We start from the raw sequence: 26,325 nt of genomic DNA, 5'->3' as shown, positions 1-26,325 counted from the left end.
CATGGACACGTGTGCAGTTTTCTCCTGCAGGCTGTAGGCTGCATCTTATTCCATCTTATTCCCCATGGCACTCCATCATCATTTTTTGGTGTGGTTTGTACTGAATAGAATTTGGGAAGGATGGGGCAGGCTCTGTAACCCGAAAGGCCTGCCCCAGCGCATGTTACGACATTAGGAAGTCACCAAATCTTGGGCTGCTCAAAGTTTCTCTATCTTGATTAATTTTGATTTACTTTTTCGGTGAAAGAGTAAATGCCCGTGGGAGGGCCAGGCCCCACGTGGTGCTGGCTGTGGCAGTTGGTAGAGCAGAGTGGCTGGCTCCCTGCAGTGTGTGCTCCCTGCAGGGCCCTGGGAGGTGGGAGGAGCCCGGGGAGGTGGGAGGAGCCTGGGGAGGTGGGAGGAGCCCAGGGAGGTGGGAGGAGCCCGGGGGTTACCACCAGGTGCTGGAAGGCAGTGGAGACCTTCCTTGCTGCTGGGTTTAGTCTGACCCCACTGGTGTCGCCGATGGCTAAATCGGGACTGACAGAGGCGTCAGGTATGATCCTGTGACAGACAGCCCTTCGGGAGTCAGGAACGATGCCAAAGTTTGCCATCAGTTAAACCTGCTCCCTTTAGAAAGACTTGCCTGACTATGAAATTCATGTCTTCGACAAGTTCGGGCCTGAGTTGTTTAAAATTCTAGTAGACCATATGTTCCGTCTCACATGTCTTTGGGGTGATAAAAACCTTCCAAGGTTATGCAAAGCACAAAATAGAACCTGGGCTTTCATCCTGGCCGGGAATATTCTGAAATAACTGTGTGGACAGTGACAGGTAGAGATGGACAGTCAACAGTAGAGATACTGGTACTGTATGAATGACAGGTACATTGTCACTCTGTTACAAAATGCACTAAAAGAGAAAGAAAAAAAGAAAAAAGCTTTCTCTGTCCTTTATGAAGTTGCAAAAGACTGATATATTGGATATTAAATCTGGTAAGAGTAGGAGAACTTGTTTAAAGGGAGCATGTTTGGTTTATTTTTTATTTTGAATTGTTCTGATATCCTTTCCTTTTGGGAAAATTTGAGGCCCTGGCTTTTTGCTCAGTTTCAGTTCGTCATCAGTAGGATTGGGAACCACAAATGGCTCATTGTTTCGATTTTAGATTTCCTTGGGCTGTCACTGTCACCGAGTCATCTCAGACACCTTTCCAGGAAAACCAACACTGGTAGTGTGTGAAGGTCACGGCAAGGGCAGGGATGCTGCGCTTCTGTGTCTGTCCCCTGACTTTCCCAGGGGCCCTGTCTACCATCTGGTAAGACTTCCGAGAGCCCCTTTGTCATTTCAGTGCACACATTTAGTGGTCGTTACCATAAATATCCTCGCCTGTCTCCGGCACTTTGCATTACGAGAGCCTCTGAGTTTTTTTCCGAGCTGTGTTTTTCTGAGATGACTTTAAGTGCATAGGAATCCACTAGTACACAGGCGGCTCTCTGCCTTGAGATCCACACATCTTCTGAGTGGCTAAGTCACTTCTTTTCCTCAACTCTACGTCCTTGAGGAACTGAACTCACAGACCTGGGAAGAAACATGCTGCAAAACCTGTTCTGAAACGCGGTCAGCCCTGAGCAATGGGCAGCCCGGCACCGTGCCTCTCACAGCCAAACCCAGACTGGGGAGACCGTCACCGTGTTTGAAATGGGCAGAAATATGACCATCTTATCCCTCCATGGGAGCCACTGACCTGAAAGACCAGCACCGTGAGGTCCACTTTGCAGGCTTTGAAGGACCTGGGAAGAGGGAGAACGTGGGAGCAGGACAGCTGTGGAGCAGGTGGCCTGCAGGCAGGTGGGCAGGCCATGCCGACTTCAGATGGTCATGTGAGGAGAGTGGAGTCCCCAGTCTTCTGAGCCCCCATTTGCAAAAGGCTGAGAATATGAAATCAGGGCACTGTTTGTGAAGAGGGAAGAACCAAGTGTTAAGCTGGGAAAAGACTGTTTAAGGGCATTTTGGGAGGAAAGATGAAAAGATCTCCGGGACCCAAAGTCGAAAGGGTACCTGGCAGGAGATCCCTCCCTCTAAGGGTGTGGCCCACCCAGAACCTTCTGCTGCTATTGGTGTGGAAGCAGCAGCAGTCTGATGGACCGATGGCTGTCAATCTGTTTACAGTGGTGTGAATTGAGGCTCAGAAAGTTTCAAGAATTTGCCGAAGATCTTAAAGCAAATAAATGCTAGAACCTCCAAACGCTTGACTGCAAAAAAAAAAAAAAAAAAAAAAAAAAAAATTCAAATTATTTTACCTTTCTTGTATAATAGACTAGGGCTATCTCATTTCACAATATCTGAAGGTTACATCTGAGATTGATCATTTATTCAGCTGTTCTGGTTCTTTACTTCTGAAGTTTAGTTATCATAGGTTTTGGTTTTGGAAGGCCCTGAAAAGCTGATGGAGTCCACGCCTTTGCGTCAGTAAATGGGGAGAACTTCACAGAGAGACGCAAAGGGTATGAGGATATGCAGCTGTTATGTGCACCTGCCTTACACACATTAGCTCTAACCAGAAAGGACAGCCAGTGTCATTATTAATTTTTCTAATATTTTGTTAAGCATTCAGACCCGGACATTTGGGGAAACGACGTGCTCGCTCCGGCTTATGTTTAAGTCAGGGGCAGGGTTGGCAAGAATGGCTACTCTTCTGACCCCTCAGACTGCCGAGTTTATGTAGCACGATTTGTTTTCCAGTTTTGCTCTCCTCTGTGACTAATCTGACTGTAGCCCATTAGCTTGGTAATCATGGAGACATTGTGTCCCATGTGGGATGAAGTCAAGAGCAGAGCTGTAGAGAATGCATTTGCCAGACTATCGATGATGACGAGTAGGAAGGTATTTGGGACTTTTTTTTCTGACTTTTTTTTTTTTTTTAATGTGAAAGGGAAATAGAATTGTAACTAAGTTTAAATTTCTCTACTATGCAAATCACATCTTAAATGACAAGGGATTATGCCAGGTGGTTTTGGATTTGGGCCCAATGTTTGACCTTACAGCAACTCTCAAAGATTAGATGACAGTTCGGAGGAGAATGCCCTCTGCATTTAATTTTTAAAGAGAACCAAGTTAACGCCACTCTTTTCTGCTTTTACCAGTAATGCTGTTTGGGGTACGTGAAGCTGCGCCAGACATCTGTACTGACATTTGCCTTCAGTGTGCTTTCTTGGTATTTAGATTTCTTTAATAAAAGACTGCTGTCCTTGGAAAAAGGACTGGTTCAAAAATGTTTGCCAGAGACAACATAATCAAACACCGAAGTGCTCCTGGACTGGGGGGAGAGAGGGACTAGGCACGAGCTTCTTGTTCTCAAGGTGGGCGGAGAGTGGGCTATGGTTGAGCTCTGGACTTGACCCGGAGCCAGAGTGCAGTAGCTGCCCTGCAAAATGTCACAAAACCAGGTCTTATATTTAAATACTACCTTTGTTTAAATGAGCTCAAGTCGCTTCGCTCGTGGTGATAAAATGTTCCCCATTTGATACAAGTGATTAAACTTAATCAAAACAAAGAATCTTTCCTCCAAAACTTGAAATTCCACTTCTCCTTTTGTTCTCTCTTCATAAAGCAGCACTCTTGTAGTCACAATGTGAAACTGAGGCCGCATGAGCTGGGGACAGGAATACAACTGAGATCTCCGTATCTTTAAGTCCAAACTCTGTGTGCCCCGTTTCCTAAGTATGATTTATTTTGCTAACCACAAGATTATTTTATAGATGATTGTATCCAAAGGAAGTGCCCCTTTTCCTTATTTATTTATTTATTTTCAGTTGATCCATTTCAGTCCCCAAAAGTAAGCCTCCGATTTGGAACTTTGTTCAAAGTCTGAAAAACCCTTTCTTCACTGGATGTATTCATATGAATATTCTGGAAAAGATTCTCAGTGCTAAGTCAGCCATTAGAATGGTATAATATCCAAATCAAGCAGCCACCCTGCTGTTTAAATTCAAATCCCAAAATCGCCCCAAGAAGGGGAGTGTTGTGAAACTTGGCTGCAACTCTCGCAATTGTCTGGCTATTGTAATTACAGCTTTGTTTTCGGCGTAGCTGCATGTCGGAGGCTTGGAGAACGTAAATTCCTAGAAATGCTCGTCAAGCTGTGTGACTTGGGTGGGAGGTGGGTTACCCAATTTGGATGGTGACATTTATGGGGTTTTAACTGGATTGCATGTTTATGTGTCTCAGTGGACTGAAACGTTAATGAGTCCTGTGACTTGTGGGGTGTCCCAGGGCAGGGCAGACACTGCAATGAAGAGGCAGGAAGACGGTGGCAGGTCAACATCCCCTTTCTCTCCTCTGCATCCCCCTCTATTTCTCAGGGTTACAGATTAAAATGTGGAAGATAATGCAAAAGCTGCTTCAAAATCAAAGTTGTTCAGACCACTTAGTGAAGTTTGAATTGTTTCAGTAGTGAACTACTTCTGTGTTCTTTTAGCCCCTGCCAGCCGGTTAGTTCCCATGCACAGACGCTCCCACGTTCCAGCTCCCGGTTAGTTCCTGTGCTCAGGGCAGGACCTCTGATTGAACACCCGCCACAGAGGCTGGGGTGCTCCTGTCGACATGGCCAGGAGTTGCGCATCCCGCGGGAGCCGCTGCAGGAAAGGTTCCCAGTTGCCCTCTGGGAGGAACCGCACACAGGAGATTCCCTTCACACATCGTCCTCTCAGAGTTCCATTCATTGCCTAGAAACTCCAGCATCACTCAGCTTTTCAAGCACGAATCTGCCTCAGAAATGAAAGTGCTACTCTGTTTCACAGTTTTCAGTCATTTGTTGAACAAATGAAACTGTTGTGCTAGACTCAGAGCCTGTCTAGTGTGGGAAACCTCTGATCTACTTAATTGATGTAAAAATGTTATCTTTGATTACCTGGATTATTGTCACTGAATCCACTTCTGGGAAAGGGGAACTCCAGGTGTCAAGTCCCCTGATTGTACAGAGGCCACCGCCTGGGAATCATGACCTGGGTTTTGTCCCAGGTCTCTCATTCAGCACTCTGAGCCTCAGCTTCCTCACTGCCCCACGAAAGGTTTCTGCTGGGTGTTCTGCAGGGACCTTGGCAGTCGCTTTGTGACGCCGTGAATTCATAACTAACATAGGTGAACGGTAACTGAGAATCGTTAGGGGAGGTCTGGAAGTTCGGGGGCCTGTTCACCACCCTCTGGAATTGGCCTAGCCCAGATACAGCTGGCAGCAGGCGTGCCACACTGGGAACGCACGCCACACGGCCTGGAGGTCGCTTGACGTGTTCAGGAATACTGTGGTGCTGGTGGCATTTTCCATACTCTCTCTCAAAAGTGTGTGTGCCCTTAGTGCCCTGCGCCTGCTGCCCCCACATGGAGTCACACTTGTCCTGTGGCTCAGCCGTCTGCCCAGGTCGCACCCGGGGGGTCCACCCCAGGGAGCCCCTGTGCTCAAGGCCGCACTAGACCAGCCTGCAGAACTTCAACCAACTACATGTGTCAGTTCAGTGGTTTCAACAAAAAAGGAAAGTAAAACAGATTCTACAAACTCCATCAATAGTTCAGTTGCCCCATATAATAGAGTCTCACTGGCTTTCCTGATGGCCCTAGTCTGAGGGGCACCTGGGAGTCAGCTTTTTTCCAGAGCTCTCCAGGCGACCCCAGTGTTTATTCAATGGATAATTCATTTATATCTGACCACCAGACTTTGGATGGATAAAACCCTTTCATCTCCTTTGCACTTGTTTTGAATAGAAAATCTTGGGAGGAGGGCTGACTACTGTTTTGAACATACGAGGTCTGACAGTTAAGTTCGGGAACTTGCCACCATGCACCTACATTGGCAGCACTGTACCAACAGCTCGGTAAGGTTTCATAACCTTGGTATGTCAGTGTCTCACAGCTGTGTTCATGTTGACATGTGGTGGTGTCTTGCTGAGTGGTGTTCATTATTGTTGTTGCGTGTTTTTGTGTGCTGTCGTGAGAATGTCTGAGCTTGAATTAGAGCAATGAACAAACATTAAATTTCTTGTTAAGCTTGGCAAGAGTGGAAGTGAAATCAGGGACACATTAGTCCAAGTTTATGGGGATAATGCCATGAAGAAAACGGCAGTGTATAATTGGATTAAACTTTTTTTCTGAGGGTAGAGAACACGTCACTGATGAAGAGAGATCAGGGTGACCAGTAACAAGCAGAACTGACAAAAACATTCCAAAAATTCGTGGAAACCAAGTAAACATTGATAGAGAAATAGGAAAATCTTGGTATAAGAAAGGTCTGTGCAAAAATGGTCCCGAAGGAGCTCCCCGATGAATAAAAGCAAAGGATAGTCGAAGTTTGCCAAGACCTTTTGGAGAGGCAAGATGATGTTTTGGGCCATGTTATCACTGGTGATGAAACACGGGTGTACCAATATGACCCTGAAACAAAGCATCAAAGTGCACAGTGGAAGTCAACCAATTCTCCACGACCAGAAAAGTCCCATCAGTCCAAATCGAGTCAAAACGATGTCGCTAAACTTTTTTGATATCAGAGGGATTATTCATTATGAATTTGTACCAACTGGAGAAACAGTTCACCAAGTTTACTGTTTGGAAGTGCTGAAAAGGCTGTGTGAAAAAGTTAGATGAAAACGACCTGAACTTTTCGCCAACAATTCATGGCTCTTGCATCACGACAATGCATCAACTCACAGCACTGTCCGTGAGGGAGTTTTTAGCAAGTAAACAAATAACTGTATTGGAACACCCTCCCTACTCACCTGAGCTGGCCCCCAGTGACTTCTTTTTTTACCCAGAGATAAAGGAAATACTGAAAGGAAGACATTTTGATTCAGGATATCAAGGGTAATATGACGACAGCTCTGATATGCCAGCAATGAGGTGTGTAGCACTTTTTCTAGGATGTGTTCACGAACTTAATTGTCAGACCTCGTAAGTCGTGTGCTGTGCTCGCCTCTGTGACCCTCCTTCCATGATGGTCCTGCCTTCATTCTTGTTTGTTCACATGCTGCCTCCCTACCTTCCCACTTACTGTTCCACTCACTCACCATCTTAGACGACTTTGTTGTTGTTTGAGTGAGGTTATAATTTGGTTGGTTCCTGTAGTTTCTCTTTTTCTGTTTCTAGAAGATGTTGTATAGTCCAGGTTGGCTCTTGGTGTCTGGCTTCCCTGGGGAGTGTGGTGGGCGTTACCTTTCTCTCACTCTTCTACCTTGTTGGTATTTTAGTAGTTTCTGGTTCCTTGGGATGTTCTTGTGTTGGGTTTCTGGGGAAAGCAGAAATGTCAGCAACAGAGACAGGACGTAAGACAGTGATGAGCGGTGGGGTGACCTTGACAATAGTACTGACCAGGCAGTCGTTTTTAGGAAGAGCCTTTAAAATCCAGAAGATACTTCCTATTTTAGAACACATTCTATAACTCTCGATCCAGTGGCCTGGGGAATGGTGCCTGAGCTCATGGCCTCATTGATAGAAGATGTGTCTTTCCAGGGACACTTTGGAAACCAGCATTCTTCTGAGGATTCACTGGATTTCAGTCTTCTGTGTCCTGTACAGTTTTTTTCCTCCAAGATTTTTGCACCATGCGCCATGTCTAGGCAACATTTTCACTTGCTTCTCCATCAATTATCTGAGTCTTTCTCCCCTGCTGTATTTCTTTTCTGTTTATCTCTATTTTATGCCTACTTCAAAAGTTTTTGCTATTGCATCAAAGTGTCTTGTGACTCGTTCTGAAAACTGATTTCTATGTAACTCTTATTTCTCTTTTGCATTCTGCTTGAGTTTCTTTTTCCTTCTTAAGAAAGTAAGAAGCTCCATCAGATGTGAGGTGCCCTGAGCACCAGAGAATCAGGAAGCTGGGATCTCCCACCAATGAACTTAGTCAAAGACTGAGATCTAGACAGGCAAGGGCTGAGATCTCTGGGGCTCCTTTCTCCTTCTTTCTACCTGTTGCCTCAACAGTAAATAGCATGGCAGTCAGAGTGCACGTGGGCTCGCATGGCCAGGTGGCTGCCTGCTGTCAGAGCCTGTAAGCCTTGGTGATGAGGGAAGCTGAGTTCCATGCCTTGCCTGAGGTTTGGGAAGATGTCGTATGTCTGCACCACAGAAATTTAGAAATCAAGGGTGAAATGTACTGGTATCTTTAAGAAATTGTCAAAAACAGTGATAGGAAAGATTGTTCAAGAACCCAAAAGTGTAACTGTTTACGTTAACCAACATAGTACCATGTTTCCCCGAAAATAAGACCTAGCCGGGCCATCAGCTCTAATGCGTCTTTTGGAGCAAAAATTAATGTAAGAAAAAAATTAATGTAAATCTTCTTTTACTCTAAGACAGGGTCTTGTAATATAATATATAATATAATATAATATAATATAATATAATATAATATAATATAATATAATATAATATAATATAATATAATACCGGGTCTTATATTAATTTTTGCTCCAAAAGACTCCATTAGAGCTGACTGTCCAGCTGGGTCTTATTTTCAGGGAAACACGGTAGTGTCTTTTACTTCCAGACTACTTCATGTTTACAGACTAAATTAACTTAAAATAGTTTAGAATTTTGTTACAAACTAATAAATAATGTTTCTAAAAGTTAAAGGAATCTGGTATCTGATTGGTTTTCTAGTTTATGGAAAACTGATAGTACTCTAAGCCAAAGACACATTACATTCAGCATAACAACATATCAGAAAAGAAAGTTTGTGGGTACTGTTTCTGTGTGTGTGTGTGTGTGTGTGTGTGTGTGTGTGTGACAGAGAGAAGTCGGGGCATCTTTGGAACCTCCTCACAGTTAAGCAAAGATGCAAAGTATACATTCTCAGAAAAAACATTAAAGAAAAAAGGGCTGTTTTCCTGTCCTCGCTCCAAGTCACAGCGCCTTCACCCACGACGGCAGAGCATACTCATTTCTGTCTCAGACTTATCACTGCCAGGAATTTTATGTTCCTCATTTTTACCTTTGTGTGTACTTACAAAAACTGAAATTTGGCTTGAGTGAGACTCATTTCTCTACCTCCTGTCTCTCCTCAGTTCATTCCTTGAATTGGGCCAATTCTTTCTCATCATAGTTTCCTGCCACATGCCGTAGACAGTGGTGTCACCTGTGCCTGGTGGAAAGCAGGGAGATCAAAGTCTAGCTCCTGTGCCCGGCAGTCCATAGGATGCCAGATGACTCTGGCAGAATTCCCGATGGCATTCTTGGACCAAGCATCTAAGAATGAATGGTTCTGTATCTCGGTAACGTTTTTAAAGGGGCATTTTTGCTTTCGAATGATATTAATTAAAACAGTCTTTTTCTTGCTTTCTGTATCTTAAGAAAGTCTTCCCCCTTATTTTCTTCTGTTCCTGTAAAGTAGGCACATGCAAGTCCTAAACAACGCAGCAACAGGGGTTTCATCCAGGCCTTGGTGGGGGGCGGGAGCGTGTGAGTGGAAATCCTTCAGGGGGAGACTGGCCATCTGTCTAACCAGGGCCAAGGTTCCATGATGAGGTTGTCCTTCAAGCAGAGTTTCTCACACTTTTGGGTTCTTTAAGTGCCTCTCCTTCATTGTTTTAGACAAGTTGTTGTTTTGGAAACTTCTTTCTCAGAAAGGACATAGCTACTGAATTTTTCTCAGAGCCTAATTATTACTTACTCCTTTGGGTTTATTTTTTTCCTGGTTTCACGGCAATAGCCACTATATCTGGTGTAACGTTTACCTATCTTTTAACTGTTTTACATTTTGGTAGGTCTTTAATGATGATACAGCTTGATGATGCCACTCAAAATCAAGTTCACATCACTGGATGTATAAAAGATGACAGTAGCTTGTGTTATTTTTCCATTTTCATGCTCTTGTATTACTTGCATCATTTACAAAGTGAATATTCTTTTCTCATTTTTTAACATATCTAATTGTGTGCTGCACTGCATCCATTCTCTGTGAATACACTGCTTCTTTAAGAGTCTGAATGAGATATATTATCTCACAATAGATTCTTTTTCCCTGAATGTTTGTTCACCCATCTGTTGACCTAGGAAACTTCATGTATACTTACAACACTGACTAGAACCAGTGTTGTGCTGGTAAATGTTAATAATCAGCTGTCCAAGGAAAAAAAAAGCACTGATTTGTAATGTCTGCCAATTTCCGTTGTGTAAATGCTCCCATAATGGCTGATTTCAGTGGTTTAAAAAGTAGCTTAAAAATTCTTGAAACTATCAGTTGGCTCTCTCACCAGGTGGTATGAGCTGGCTACAAAATGCTATTATACATTATTATATTATAATACATTAAATTATTATGTATTATATTATAATACATTATTATAATTATACAATATTATATTACATTATTATAATACATTATAATACATTATATTATAATACATATATTATTATATTATAATACAATATTATAATACATTAAAAGTTATAAAAAGCTTTATTATAACAGTGATTTCATTTCTGATTTGCAAAATAACCCATTAATATAAGTAGCTGTGTATGTGAGGAGTCAGACTCAAGGACCTCAGGGGCTGGAAACAGCCCTGACAGCTCTCAGCAGAGCAGAGATGGAATTCTGCCTTTGAGCTCAGCATTCTCGGTGCTCTCGTCACTCATGACAGCTGCCCCCCTTTGTGCGGATTCTGTGAGTGGTGTCATATGTGAACTCTAGAGACGTGTACTGAAGACATGACTATTTAGTTTTCCATTTTTTTTAGTAGATTATTCATTTTTAGTTGCTTGAGAATATCCTTCAAGAATAATAACTTGCTTATAACAAAGCTTGATGAATATTTTCCTTTGATCGTTGGGCACCATTTTTGTTTTCAAATATAGTGTTTTGGGTATGATTGTTTTATAATATTTTAGTCCTTAATGGCAGTGTTCAGGGAACCTGTAGTTAATGTTGTAGAAGTAGAACCAAGACTTCTTGATTCCTCTTTTCTTTAGCGGATTTAATAAATGTCCCTGAGCCACTTCAAGTGACTGAGGATACATTTGGACATCCTTGTAATATTTGGAAAAACATTGAGTTTGGCAATATTTTCATATGAATGTGATCATCTCAAGATGTTGCAATGTGGGACGACGATTGGCAGCCACTGCCATTTACTGGAGACATCTTGTGAGCCAGGCACTATCGGGATTACTTTACAAATATTATTTTGTTGGCTTCTCCGCTTGAAGGTAGACAAATGTGGGCGTGTGCAGGTCAGACCTGCCCACATTCACATAGCAAATACGTGCACAGCCAGCATTTGAACTGACTCCAAGGGACTCATATGGTTTTCATAGGATGAGGTTGGTCACCCTATTTGATAAGGGACAATAAATGACAAATATGTCTTCATTAGCTAGTAAAGAAGCACCACATAGCACACGAACAAAGTTCGTAATGATGTCCCCTCTGGGCTTGCAGCCTCATTGCCGTAAAAATTTTGAACTAATAAGAATTCAGTAATGACTGACACATTTTCATAAAACATTCTTTTAACAAAAGTGTAGTTTCATGTCCAATTCAGATAAATTTGATCCATTACGTTGAATAAGACAGTATTTTTTTTTAGACCCTTTGTGTAGATTAAACTCATAAACCTGTCAAGAGACAGAGCAGAACTTCTTTCCAATGCCAGACTCTTTAGACGAGTTCATCTGTTTCTGTGTCCTGAAATCTTGAAGAAAGTAGGGTAATGACTCCCCTGTTTCTACTCTCCGCAGGAACAGAAAGGTGCTGCTGCCAGTGTCTAGTCTCTTCCCAGCCCTGAGGCATGATGGGAAAGGGGAAGGACTGCTCTGATCAGGAGGCCACGAGAGGAATCTCAGAATCGAAATGCTGTTCAGGCCTTCCTTTTCTTGGGGAAATCATCCCACTCCTGAGGAGAAAAAGCCCCGTGCCATTCCATGGGGGAGTGCTGTCTGAATGCCTGTCCATACAGAAGGGTGCAGTGGCTGACACCGTAGACATTTTTAAATGAAGAAATTTTCAAACATCCTTTTGCAGCACAGAGCCAGCTAGCAATATATGATGAATATCTGTTTAAACATAGTTTTCACTATACAAAACTAACAATGGAAAACATATACAACTCATCATACTTATAAAAATAATACTAATAATTTTTCATTAATCTCATTTCTGAGGGGAAATTTTCAGAGGAAAGTAGGAAGAAATTTTAGAAGTTTTAAATTCCCCCCCCCCCCCACATTAGGCTTTCATATGTCTAGTCTGGATTTTAAGAAAGTCTTGGTCTTTCACTTACATGGCTACAGAGTTGCCTCTATTGTTACTGTCATCAGAAAACCTGAAGAGCTGTGACGTCATTTTTCAGTACTGGACTGCATGCACAAGTGTTTAAAAAGAAGGAGTGGGTGGTAGGAAGAATCTCTTAGACAAAAATCTTGTACATTGCTCCTCCAACTTTGTTTTGGTATGTGAGGCCCTATGTTCAGTTTTTTATTCTGTATTTGCAGATTATTCCACAAAGAGAAGGTAGAAGTTTTAAAAATTTGGTGCATAATATTGTATCCTTAGTACAATTGAATCTTTTTGGGAAGTGTTTTGATTACGTAGCTGTGCATTAGTATTCTATACCATGGGCATGGTATACGCAATGGTAGCTTTTGGCTCAGATCACAGAACGATGAGTGAAAGCCTTCAGAGGTCACCTGGCGAGTCCATTCTATCGTAGGGCAGCTGAGGCCCAGCAAAGTCATGCTACTTGCCAAAGTCCTACAACTAGAGAGTGGGTGAGCTGTGAGGAGGTCCTGGTCTTCCCATCTCTATTCTAGAGCTCTGTTCATACAAACCTGCTGATGTGGGGAATCTGATAATTATCACATACCGACAGTTCATATTTGAAGTCCACACATCTTTGTCTGCCTTGGAAGACTTCTCCTTAATGGCCACTCTTCATGTTTGCCCAAGACCACCAGATACATTGACCAGTAACTGTGTTTACACCTGTTTGTTTACATGTCAGCACTGGGTGCTGTTAGGAATCAAAACGGGGTTAAGATTTCCCAGAGGTTTGCCCAACGGAGGAGGTTATGTTGCCTCATTAAGTCTTGTTGTATTATGAGTCTTAATTCAAGATAAAATTATCTTTAGCTTAATAACATAAACATCAGGTTGCGATTCAAAAGCGTACAACTAACCAATCTGCAGACTGGCATAGATTTCCTTGGCAATATTGGCCATACCCGTTAAACAATCACCCCTCAGGCCCCTGTCCACAGCCTCTGGTAACCTACATTTTACTTTTTGTCTCTATGAATGTTCCTATTCTAGGTACCCCATATAAATGGAAACATTTCTGCGTTTGTGACACAGCACCTTCCTTAAAAGCAAAATGAACAGAATCTTTCATTGGAGAACTTAGCTCCATACCCAGCGTGTCTCTTCACTCACACTCATACAAGGCCCTCTGGAACCTTGGTCACTAGAGGCAGGTGCTATCTCAGAAGATCGGGAGGGGTGGGAATCTAGTACCCTGGAAACAGCTTTACATGTGTTAGATTTTCACTTTTGTGTGTGTGGTCATGTTAGGTTTCTTGAACACGTGGGCAGCTTCTGGGTAGACTGTAATCCACATCAGCCTGTTCTCCCAGGCGTGGAATATAGATTTCGTCATCTTGACACCATCCTGATCAAAATGGATGGGGGTCACCCAGCCGTCTGACTGATATTTGAGTGATGCTGGAACTGACGCTTCGGCGTCCCATATGCCCCCAGCAACCCGGCCCCAGAAGGCCACTCCCTGCCCCTTGGAGCCAAAGGAGCACTTCCTAAGGGACATTTTGCTGGGAGGCCAAGAACCTGGATCTCGTAGCGGCAGGAGAACTGAAATGTCATCTCAGCTCTGCCATCGAATGGCTGGGGGACTGCGGGCGGGTCACAGGGCTCCTTCAGACTGGAGGGTTCTCACCTGGAATGTGAGGAGGTTGAACTTAATGATCCTGAGGTCACGTCCAGCACAGATGTAACAATTCTCTGATTTTAATGTCAATAATAACAATAATGACCAACAGCTAACATTTGTCACAAAGTTCCAGGCACTTTCAAAGTCCTTTGCATTTACTGTTACTGCCACCTTAGGAGATAGGTGCTGGGCATAGAGAAGTTAGTAACTGGCCCGAGAACAGCCTGCCAGCTAAACCCAATGAGTCTGACTCCAGAGCCCAAACTGTAGCCTCTACTAAACTGAGAGAGCATTAAAAGGAAATGATGTCACAGTAAGAAGGAAAAACCGAAGAGCATGTCTTCTACTCGCTAGCCATCGTATTTTGTATGGATTCTTGCTCTAACCTTGATGAAAGGGTGTAATTAATTGGTAATTAAAATAAGAGGACTGTTAAGACAGGGAAGGGATAAGGGAATGGCATCATTGTGGTCCTTTGGACACAAGAGGGCGCCCTGGCAAAGCTTACTGCCTGCGCATCCTCTGCCTTAGGCGGGCGCAACTTCCTGGGATGAACTTCAGAGGGAACATGGTCTTTCTAAGGCTTCATTTATCAACATGGATCAACCAAGCTTTAATCCTATAAAATCCAAAATAAAAATAACAGCTAAGTCAGCCCAATCACTCCCCTCCTTGATAACGTCACCCATCTCAAATTTCTGGCTCTGTGGTGCATCATGGGGGGCACGTGCCTTCTTAAAACCCACCTTGCTGTAATGCTTCAGATAGCTGACTTCTTAGCAGTACATAGAATAAAGCACGATAATGAGGAACATTTTATTTAAATCCACTTCTTTATCTTTCGTTACTTATCCGTGTGTGTGGTTAGCTACCACACTGCCATTCCATGTGATTGGAAATGAGATAGATTGAAAGAAAGTAACTGTTAATATTCGACTGATATGCCGACTTTGCTTCAGATGAGAACAGGCAGCACAGAAGAGCTGGGCTGCTTCGGGTAAGCCTCCCTGCGGCTACATGCCGGAGGCAGTAAAGAGCAGGTTGGAACTGTGTTTAAGAACAGATAATAATAGAGGGACGAGCAGGGTACCCAGGAGGAGCCGGAGCGCCTGTTGCCGCCATCAGAGAGTCCCCATCAGGTGTACACATGCTTTTAATTAGGCTGCTGGTCACCCCCCCTGAGTGTGTAGGGCGGGAGGGATTCATTCTGAAGTCCTGAGAAAGGATGCGGCTCAGCACACAGCCCGCGGCCCAGATGCTGGTGCCGAGTTTCCCATCAGTCAGCAGTTCTCGTCTCCTGCTGTGTCGATACATGGAAACAGATCTTCCCGTACACTACTGTTTGTTTAGGAAAAAAACTTAAGTCTTTGCAAATGATTATAAATGGATGAACTGGAAACCCTGGTTGGGAAACAATCAGAGCTCTGTGTTTGGCTTAACACAGGGACATAGTCCTTTTAATGCACTAAGGCTTGAATTGTTCGTTTGCTTATGGCCATCTCTAGAAAGTGAGCAAAACTCTTGAAACCCCACTAAGGGGAAGGGAGAGGAAAAGCGTCCCCCCTCCCTTTCGCAGGTCTCCGCCAGAATTCCATTTGTTTTGCCATCAGCGTGTTGTGGTACTCAGTGAACTTTAAAGCTCCTGCTTAGCTGGCTGGGGACAAGGGGAAAAAACATCAGAGGACACTCGTGTCTGGAGGAATAAGTCCTGTGGCTGCGGTCAGGGTTGGGCAGGGAGACCTGGCCCCAAACACTGGACTCTTTTCTCCACAGGGCCCACTGTTCTGCCTCCCTTCCTCGTCTCTCATTTTTACCTATTTTTCCTGTCTGACCTTTTCCACTTCTTCCTTATTCCTCTTCCCCCTTCGTCCTTTTTCTTCTTTCATTTTCTCTTTCATCCTTCCCCCGGTTCCTTCTCAGGGACGCCGTGGTCCCATCGGGCAGTACCGAGCCCCCAGGCTGAACCTGCCGGGCGCCCCAGCTCCTGGCCCAGCGTCCTCAGAGCCGTGAGTAGCCTAATGGAGCTTTAGATTTTTTTGTTCTCTTTGGCAGAGAGGTGAGCAAGACAACCTGATTGATGTGATACGTGCAGATGGTACTGTCTGGGCGGATCAATCCCGATGTCTCAAAAATGAGAATTTTGCTCTGGTTCTCGATCATCCATTCAGTTACGTGGGCATTTGATTCCCGTTGACATTGGCTTTCTTTCATTCTTTAAAAAAATCCTCATCTTAGTAAAGAAAAAAGTATGTTTCATACTGGTTTTGGTCGTAAGGTTATTTTTCTCTGCATTTGCTTGAAAACTCTTTCTCTTTACTCCGAGCTCCTTTTCTTGATCTAACTCTTTGAAAGCGCCTGACAGTCTGACTCTGGTCTGCTGGTCCCCGCCTGTCACCTTGAGGCGCTGCTCTTGAGGTCCCTGACAGACTCACAGCCTGATATGTTGGCTGAAGACAGGGCAACAGAGATTCTTCATCTTTAAAGTGTCTACAAAGATTGGAAAACGTCTTTCTAGGACTGAAGTCGCAGCTATTTCCTAGGCTTACGTTTATTTTCCATTTCTTTGCCCACGACTGTTTGAAATTTTGCTGTTGTTTGCATACTATTTGCCTTTGTGTCCCTTTTTCCATCTGTTCTTAAAAAAAAAAAAAACCAAAAAAAACAAAACGACAAAACAACTCCACTGAGTTTTATTTTAAACCAATCCAGATGACAGGAGGACAGTCTTCACGATGCTTTGGAAACCAGTGGGGAAAAAATTCTCGTTAATTTACTGACCTACTCAGTTCATCTTCTACATACAATCTATTGTAGGGGGTCATTGCAGAGTCCAAGACAAGAGCACTTTTCAGAGGCAAGTTCCTTTTTCCCCAGATAAGCCATTGGTTATGAAGTTGTTTTTGACATGTGCTTTTGGTTTTAATATTTCCTTTTACATGCTAAAATAATCTCCCGTTGCATGTCATTTTCCAACACCACATATAAAGATGTTTTCCAGGCATCCTCTCATGAGTCCAGCTTATTTCACACAGAGATGGTTGTGGAAGAAAGTGGTGAGAGGACCTCGACACCCTTCATGTGGAAGGGACTTTACACCCAGGGTCGAATCCCGTAAGTGTCCTTTCTGAGTCAGGTCCCGACAAGATCTCCTGCCATAAATGACCACTTTAAGGAGCTCCGATGAGGAAGAGCTCATTATCTGAACATTGAGTTATCACGAAAGATTTGGGATGAGACAGGGGGAAGAGAGAAGGGCGAGGCTGATCAGTTGTGGTTACTGGTTATAAGTTCAAAGCCAAGAACAGGTAAGAAATCTATATGTACAGCCACCACAGACCGGAAGCAAAGCTGCATGTAGCCTGATGAGCAGTCAAAGGACTGGTGTCACAGCACTATCTGTGATGTCCCTTGTCCAGTGTCCTTCCTGTGTCCCTCTCCAGTACCCCATAGCGTTGGGTCTTATACAACACTTCACTATTGACTTGAAAACTAGAGTGAATACTCACAAATTTTAATGGAGCACTCATGTAAGGAACTGAATTGAAAGGGTTTAAAATTATAAGGACAAGTTTTACCAATGATAAAGCATGTTGGGAAACCATTAAGGAAAATTCAAATAATACATTTCAAGCTACCAAGGAAAATGGGTCCTCTGTCGCGATCAGAAGTTGTCTCTGCATGGGAGATGAACTCCCAGGACAAAGTCGAAGAGGTTCTGTGGGGAAAGTGTAGTTGAAATGCTGAAATTCCATTTCTGCAAGTGGAAGAGGGTATCTTAAATAATCTTAAACTGTGATGCTCAAGTATATGCCTGGCCAAAACTTATTAGCAAATTCACTTCCACTGGTTTTGTCTCTCTTAGTGAAAAACTTTTTTTTCTCATAGCCCTCTAATTAAAAACAATGAAACACAATTTATCCCTGTGGTAACCACCTGAATTATTAAGAATATCATAGTTTTAAGTGAGAAGCCAGTGAAGGCACACAAACTTCGTCAGAATCTGGAATGCAGACATCCTAAACCCTCAAGGTCCACTCATACCTTTGTCTGGATGTGCCCCTGGGAGACTAGCTCTCTCTGACCCCATTTTGCCCTTGAACTTGTCTAATACACGGATATAAACACCAGTAGAGGAATCAGTCTGCCCTGGCTGGTGGCAAGCTGAGTTTCCATTATGGCTGCGACACTTACAGCTGTGATATTTGGAGGAGCCTACCAAGGGTGCTGTTAGGGTAAGGAGAGGGACACCTGAGCCTTTGGGAGGCGAGCCACCAGCCAGCCACCAGCCAGCCACGGCCCTTGGTGACTGGGGACCACTGGGCATTGAGTGTCAGCCATCGTGGGACTCCTTGTATGGAGCCTGGGCGCTCTGGCTGAGTTTCTGCTGCCGTGCTGACAGCCAGCTGTCACCAAGGCTGCAGCTTTGACCTTGTGAGCAGAACTGACCACTCGAGGGGTCACGTCCCTGGTCTTGCTCACTGTTTTCTCACTTGTAAGTGAGCAGAATAGCTGAGATGGTCTGTTAACTGCCCTCTAGCTCGTCTGGGTCTGTCGATATCTAAACTAAACATACCCGTTCGATGTGACTAAACTGTTGTCATTCTGGATTGCAAAGGGGAAGACTCCACGGTCGTCCCCTCTCTCCTCTTTGACAATAGCCACTACCGCTTGGCTTTGCTCGTTTCCTTCCTTCTACCTTTCTCTGAAGGTCCATTTGCAGAAGTTAGAGAGTTGATGATTCCCCACTATAGTCTGGCCTTGGAAGTGGGACCACAAATAAATAGAACCAAAGGATGAAAAGGGATAAATAGAGCACACTACACCAGGCGGTGTGTGAACGGCTAGTCTCATTGGCTAATAGGACAATCCTGCAGCCATTAGCTATGTCTCCCAGGCATCTCCTGCACTGGTTTCCAGTTGGAAATGATGTGGAATGCGGGCTGAAGAAGGCCTGAGAGCCTGGCATGTGGTGGGGAACCCTGGCAGGCCTTCTCCCACCTCACACTTCTTTTGGCACCTTAAGTTCCTGACTAGATATAACGACAGTGGCAGCCCCTGGGTGTCCTAGTCATGAAGAATGACCATGCCTTTAGCAGAAACCACAGAAGCCGCCATCTGGGTTTTAAAGCTTCGTGTCTGAACATCCCCCCTGGTTTCAGCATTCCAGAATGCAGAATTCTGTACAGCCAGTCAGCCTCTAGAGGGCTTGTGGTTTTCGGGGGCCCGAGCAGGTTGTTGCTGAAAACAAACCAGAGGTACACAGGTCACATGGTGAGTCATGAGTCGGATTCTCTTCTGCCTGATGCTGCCTCAGGGACCTATGTGTGGACTTGTTTTGTCGGTCCCACCTCCCTTTGATTCTTCCCTTGTTAATGGTTGAGTGTGAAGCCTTGGGGCTTTGGGGTGTGTCCAGGGTGCCCAGAGCTTAGGAGAGATGGTTTCCCCTGGATGGACAGCTAGTCCAAGTGGAGCCGTAGAACCAGTGCCGATATCATACCCAGGTAAAGGGCCACCCTGGAGGGAGCGGGGACGGGGGTTCCAGGATCAAGGGTCAAGGCAGCCGTCACCAGGAGATTGCTCCCACAGTAATGAACTAAAAAATGAGAAGAGGAACTTTTAGTTTAATATGAGGGTGTCCTTTCTCATCAGAAGGTCTGGAATCCTCTCCATTGAGGGGGGTGGGGTGGCTAAGATGAGTCTGACTGCAGAGGCACAACTTGTATAACCAGGAGGATTAATTGGACAGTCCCAGATGTCTCTTTTATTTATAACATTCCTGATCTAGGCTATGGACCAGCTATATTATGGCCCTGAGCGCTAAGACCATCATGTTCTGCTTAGTGAATCATCATACATTTAATGGCTAAATTCCACATACGATGAGACAATAACTTATCTCCATTACTATTGAAAGAAAAGTCAACATACAGGCATCCAAAGTTTTGCATTTTTACAGCTCAGTGACCAGTAGAGGGAAAATTATATGTATTACTGTATTTTCACTGAGTAGAGGTTGTGATGCTCAAGCCTGGCTGCCTGTTCTAGTCCTGCCTCTGGTTCTTAGTGGCTGGGTTACTTTGGACACGGTACCTGAGCGCTCCGAGTTTCTGGTCCCTCATTTGTTGGTGTTTAATGGATGTTAGGTAATGTTATTTTAGGTGTGATCTATGTGGCTGTGTGAAGTGGCTGTCCACCACCACTGGTGAAAGCAAACGTAGGTGTTCAGATCCATTTTTTTTTTTCTCATGTAACTTTGTGTGGCTGAGTTTACATTTAAACAAAAGCACAATGAAAGAGTAGGGATGAATGACGGATCTGTATGGATCAGCTTTTTTCGAATGTGCAGATGAAAGAAAATCAGTAGTGACTTAATAGCTAATTTCAAAGATGTGAAAAGAGTGTGTGGAAAATGGAAATTCAGGGGTATCTTCATTTCTATTCGCTGAGGGAAAGATGAGGATAAAGGAACTCAGATTTCAGCAGAAAGGAATTAGGCATTGAGAAGGAAGGCTCGGCACTTTGGAGGGTCGTCTTTTGAGATGTCTGATGCAAAGAAATGACAGTGGAGTCTTATCATGGCTCCCTCTTCCGCCCGTAAATACTGATTGAGCAGATAGCACAGGGCAGGTGCTGGGCTTGCTGCCACAGACCCAGTGACAATCAGGCACATACGCATTCTGCCTGTGCAGCCCTTAAGTTCAGTGGGGGACACAGACATGAGTCAAAGACACAAACACATAATTGTAAACTGGGACGAGTGCCAGGAAGGAGAGTGCAGGAGTGTAAAATGGGCACCTGACCGTCTGGGCCCAGGGGCCATGGGAAGCTCTTGCCAAGGAAGTGGGCTTGAGTTGAGATCTGAAAGATGAGTAGAAAATAACAGATGAAGGGAGAGGACTGAGCAGCCTGGGGCCAGCAGAATGAGCAGCCTGTGCAAGGACCCCAGGGCCATGAGGGTTGGTGGCTTCACAGGACGGAGAGAAGACCAGTGAGACACACTGGAGCCCAGAGCAGGGGCAACAGTGGGGAGCAGGCACTGAACAACCAAGGTTCTTGGTCTTTACATAAAGCGCAGTGGAAAGTCATCAGTGTTGTTTGTTTTTCACCTTTTTTTTTTTCACTCAAGTATAACATGTTATCTTATAACACCATGTGGGCTCCTGTCACAATGTAACAAACCGGGTGGCTTGTAAACAGCAGACATTTATCTCTCACAGTCCTGAAGGCTGGGGTCCGAGATTGGGGTGCCAGCATGGTGGGGTCGCGCTGAGGGCCCTTCCCGGTTGCAGACTGAGACTTGTATGGTTACCTGGGGAGAGCAGTGAGCCGCGAGTGCTCTGTCAACTCTTACGAAAGCACCAATTCTATAGCCCTCCTGACCTCATCGGATCCTCATCACCTCCCAGGCCTCCATCGCCTGACACCACTGCCCTGGGGTACAGACTCAACATACGCATTTGGGGCAGACAGCAGCATTTAGTCCGTAGCTCATGCCTACAGAAAAGTGCCCGTATGATTCAGCTTATGCATTTTCACACCGAACACGTTGTGTGACCAGCACCCAGGTCGATAAACAGAATAGCGTGGACACCCAGAAGCCCCCGTGTCCCTTCCCAGCATGATCCCAAGGTAACCTCTGTCCTACCTTGTCACACCACAGGTTAGTTTCGACCAATCTTGAACTTCACATAAACGGCGTCCGACCGTTGTATGCTTTGTTTGCCTTCTTCACTCCATGATATGAGACTCAGCCACTTGCTGCTTGTGGCAACGGTTTACTGTGTGATCAGAACCTACCTTAGCAGTCCTCCTGCTGATGGGCATTTGGGCCATTTCCCGTGTTTGGCTGTTTGGAGCAACCCTACTATGAACTACTTGGTGATTCTGTTTCACCTTGCTGTTGGGTGTTTTCCTAACTGTGGGATTTCTGGGACCCAGGCAATGCATCCTTTAACGGATCCGGCCAAGCAGCTTTCTACCGTGCTTGTTCCGATTTGCATCTCCACCAGCAGTGTGTGAGAATTCACAGACTTTCTGCAGACGTGACGTGATGAGACCCGTGCTTTTCACAGACCACGAGGGCGGCTAGAGAATGGACTGTAGAGGCAGAGCTGCCTGTTAAGACGGGCTAGGCGAGCGGCACATGGGGAGGGGGTAACTGGGAGGGAGAGACGTACGGCCATTCAGGCGGGGCAAGATGATGGTCCCAGGGGCAGTGTCAGGTGAGGGAGCAGGGACTGTGACTGGTGAGATGGCAGTGTTGGTGTGAACTCTGGTGGGGAACCAGGGTAGGGGGTGTGGGTCATCATTCTGGTTTTGGACACATTGATTTGAGGTGCATCCAAGCGGGAATCTAGGAGGCAATTAGATCTGGCAGCCAGGACTCAGGGGAGATCTAGGGGACCTGTCACACGGGGTCATCATGGCAGCAGGGGGAGGAAGGCCACCTGGGGTGAGAGTAGTAAGAAGACACAAAGGTCCAAGTCACTTCTGCAATTTCTTAGTTTGAGAGCAGCTTTTCAAGTGAAACTTTTGAACACTTAAAATTTTTTTTCTCAGTTTTATTTCAAGTTGAAGATCATTAAGCCGTTGTTATTTGTTGGGGTCGGGATGCTAACACACGAGGTGGGCAGGGGAGGAGCAGGGGGTATGTTTGTATTTGCTGTAGGACACCACGGAGGCCATCGGGGGCGTTTCTCTGGCAGGGAGATGTGTTCATCTCCTGTGTTAGTTTCCTGGGGTGGCCATAACAAAAGACCACAAACCGGGGGGCCTCAACAGCAGACATTTATTGTCTCACACTTCTGGAGCCAGGAGTCAATCAGGAGTTGAAGAGAGCAAGAGATGAAGGTGTGGGCGGGGCTGGCGCCATCTGAGCCTCTCTCCTTGCCACGTAAACGGCCGTCTTCTCTTGTGTCCTAATCTCCCCTTCTCATAAGGACCCCAGTCAGACAGGATCAGGGCCCAATCTGGTGACCTCACTTGACCAGAGCACCTCTTCAAAGACCCTATCTCCTAGTAAGGCTGCATTCTGAGGTCCTGGGGGGTAAGGACTCTAACATATCTTTCTAGGGGGACACGATGTGCCCTATGACACCCATTCAGCCAAGGTCCTGCTCCAGGCCGTAGCTTACCTGTCCCTCGTCACATACCTACATGGCCAGGGAACTCTAATTTGTACCCACTTTGTGTCTCATCCTGGCAGCCACGCTAGTCAGTTAAAATTTCCAGAGTCAGTGAAAATTTTCATGTCCTGTGAGGCCCCAAGACAATGAGAAATATTGAAGCAAAACCATGATAATAATAATCACCCTTATTTATTTGTACCAGTTTCTTTAACACACATCCTTGCAAATTCACGTTTAACCTTCACAACAGTCTGTGACATAGGTATTGTTTTCTAGCTTGTTGACTCGATGAACAACCTGGGCCTCAGGACATGCCCAGGTCACACGCTTGGCAGCAGAGACTCAGCGTCTGCACCCAGCCAGGCCTGCTGGGCCGGCCCCTCTCCCTCCGGCCGTAGGCTCAGGCCACCGTGGGCACAGCGGGACTTTTCTCTCCAATTTCACAAATTCAGTTTAGCCAGACAGAGCCAGTGTTGGTGCCGTGATTTTTCATAGGTACCTTCCAGGTGAATGTACTGTTCTTCCCGGCTGTCTGCTAGATGTAGCAGCCCCGATTGATTGGCAGGGCTTGTCGTCAGGAGCCCTACAGCTGGGGAATGAGATAATGTCTAAATACTCCCAGAGCCACGAGAAACGACCAGATAAAGAAGCTTCTTTCATTCAGGGTGGCACAGGGTGATACTCCTGTCATCGCAAACTAAGTGATCTCCAGAATCCCCCAAATCCTGTCTCATTTGTTCATGGAAAAGAGAGAAATGGACTCAGCCAGAATTCAGTGCGTGTATCTTTCACAGAAAATGTGTTTGATTTTTCCGTTCTACATCGCGGAGCAGTTTATTTTCCTCTGCTCTCACTAGTCTGTTTGTCTCACTTTCTCCTTACGCAGATCCTTCAGGCATCGCTGAATAAACAAAACATATTAAATAGGAAATGTAACTCTGTCCTGTCTCGTGACAGCACCTGTGCATTGTAATTTGTCTGTTACTTGTCATCTACACAATGAGGTGGCTTTACATTCCTGGGTGAGAAAGGCTCAATCACTCTTCCTCATCAGATTTGCCCCACGGCACTGAATGGGTGGTGTCCTTGATAAGTTAGGCCCATGAATTAGCTGGAGAAAAAGATTCCTCAGCCAGGTGTGAATGTGGAACGGCCTAACACGTGTGGATAACCCAAGTGCTTGTCACTGTGCCTGATGACGGGCTTGCAGAGATGCTTATCACACACAGGATACAGGGCCCAGTAGCTGGTTGTTTGTATGAGACACGCAGGAGAAGATGGAATGGGGCGGGAGGGACAGGGGGACAGAGAGGAAATGGACATAAGTGACACTGAGGAGTCAGAACACAGAGCAGCAGATGTAAGACAGGCACCTGCTGGACGGTGTGGGCAGAAAGGGACACACAAAGAAGGACGACACATTTGGTCATTGAGATTAAGAAGAACCAATAAATGCTCCCAAGAGAAAACGCTGCTCACCGTGAGTCCTCAGTAACCACATGTTCATTCCTTCCACGGTGTTCATCAGCTGTCTGCTGGCATGTACCGGACGCTGTATAGGCACAGGCAATAGAGCTGGGAACACACAGGGCACCCCCACCCCACCCCACGCCTTGGGAGAACACGTCCTTGCGGGTACGTGGTTGCTGGGCCGCCAGGCGGGGCAGGGGACAGCATGGCCATCACACAGGGTCTTGCAGGGAGGTTGGGGTGAGTGAGGCGCGGCGGGTCACGTGGGAGGCACGCAAGGGCCAAGCCAGACTCCAGGTGAGGCCTCTGCTTGCCAAGCCAAGGCACTGGAACTTTCTCAAAGGCTGCAAGGAGCCACTGCTAGTTGTGGTGGGGGTCACGTGGTCGGACTTTGAGCACTTAGCTGTGTGTAGGGTAGAGGGGGGCAAGGCTGCAGGCAGGGCGCCCACTCAGGACACAGAGGCCTAGAGAACGGAGGGAGCCCCACCTAAGAGGGGAAGGGCGTGTGTGGACACTGAATGGACTGGGAAAGAAGAGGCACGAGGCTCTGAGGGTGGATTCTGTGGGAGGGGAGAGGAGGAGCGAGGCTGTGGGTGCCTCCCACTGCCTACTTAGTGATGTTCAGGGACTGGGGGATGGGATAGAGGAAAGGGGTCAGGTCTCGGGAAGCGTGCGGCTCAGCTTTGGCCACGTTGCTTGTGGACTCCGGAATTCTGCAGACTTACCTGCGAGGACGTGGAAGTAAGAGGGTCTTCTTCCTGCGGAGGAAGATGCCCCCAGCACTGGGCCCGGGTGTGTGTTTGTGGAGCTGGCCTCCTAAGTGTGTGCCTCGGCACACTGCCTGCCTGCGGTGCCCGAGCGGCTCCCTCTTCACCGCCCCTCCCCCCCACTGTGAGGAAAGCAAACCAATGTTCACGTGTGTTAAAAGCCAGTGTGTGGAGAGCTAGAGCTCGAACCCAGTGACTCTGGATCTAATGCTTGTCTGTGAAGACCCACTGGGTGGGCTGTGGTTGCCGGAGCCCCAGGACTGAATGGCTGCTGACACCAACTCCCGCCCCCCTCATAATACAACTTCAGGATGCCAACTGCAGAGGGTCAGCCAAATAGGTGGTGACACCTGGTGGCCTAGCATGTTAGGGTCTGAGGGACTCTTGTCTAGGGAGGGTGGCAGGGGGAGGCAGTTTAGGACCGAATATCCTCTGAAGTGGGGGAGGGGGCTATGTCTGGCCTCTCAATGATAGTTTCTCTGGGCCTGATGTCTCTGCTCTGTGAAATACCCTCAAGTATGAGAGAACCTGCTTTTCTAGGGCCTTTTGTGTCTGACACAAACGCTGTTCCTGTTTGATAACATATGTTATGCTAACGTAACAAATACGGTGACAGGAAAATCGGAATGTAATCTTGGCTGTGTCTTTGTGTGATCCAGTCTTACAGCAGGAGTCAGGGCGGGATGGGGCAAATGTATAAAGGACGGGAGAATGTGACTGGGGAGGGCCTGTGAAGGGACGTCCCCGTGTCCTCCGCCCCCTCTCTGCCCGGCCCGGCCCGTGGAAGACCAGCTCACCTTCATGAGACACAGAGAATCACAGGCCCTTCAACTGACGCCTAGTTAGCAAACCAACACTTTGACACCAGCTGGCTGTAATAGGCATTTTTAATAAAACTTACCTCCGAGTTAAAATAAAAATGCTGCCTCAGAGGTTTTGTCCTGAAACATATGAAGAACTGACAGGTGGGATCTTTCATGCAAAACGTCTGCTGGGGCTGAAGGAAAATATCTGATGAGGTTCTTTGCCCTTGGGGAAGGATTAATTGGATTTTCTCTC

The 26,325-nt window shown here is 45.9% G+C and overlaps 1 protein-coding gene across 3 annotated transcripts in view; it reads left to right on the top strand.

The window, feature by feature from the left end:
* DISC1 (DISC1 scaffold protein) overlaps positions 1-26,325 on the top strand; it is a 285,116-nt gene that overhangs the window by 147,247 nt on the left and 111,544 nt on the right. The window contains exon 10 of one of the 3 annotated variants that reach the window (XM_033099898.1): positions 11,701-11,822. The exons of the other annotated variants lie outside the window; for them this stretch is intronic. Within the exon in view, the coding sequence (XP_032955789.1) occupies positions 11,701-11,747 (47 nt within the window). The 3' untranslated portion in view covers positions 11,748-11,822. Of the gene's footprint in view, positions 1-11,700; positions 11,823-26,325 lie in introns of those variants that run through there. 3 annotated transcript variants of the gene reach the window in all.

This window comes from Rhinolophus ferrumequinum, chromosome 27, assembly GCF_004115265.2.
Source record: "Rhinolophus ferrumequinum isolate MPI-CBG mRhiFer1 chromosome 27, mRhiFer1_v1.p, whole genome shotgun sequence".
In the NCBI taxonomy this organism is placed as follows: Eukaryota; Metazoa; Chordata; class Mammalia; order Chiroptera; family Rhinolophidae; genus Rhinolophus; species Rhinolophus ferrumequinum.
This window is presented reverse-complemented; position numbering and strand designations above follow the sequence as displayed.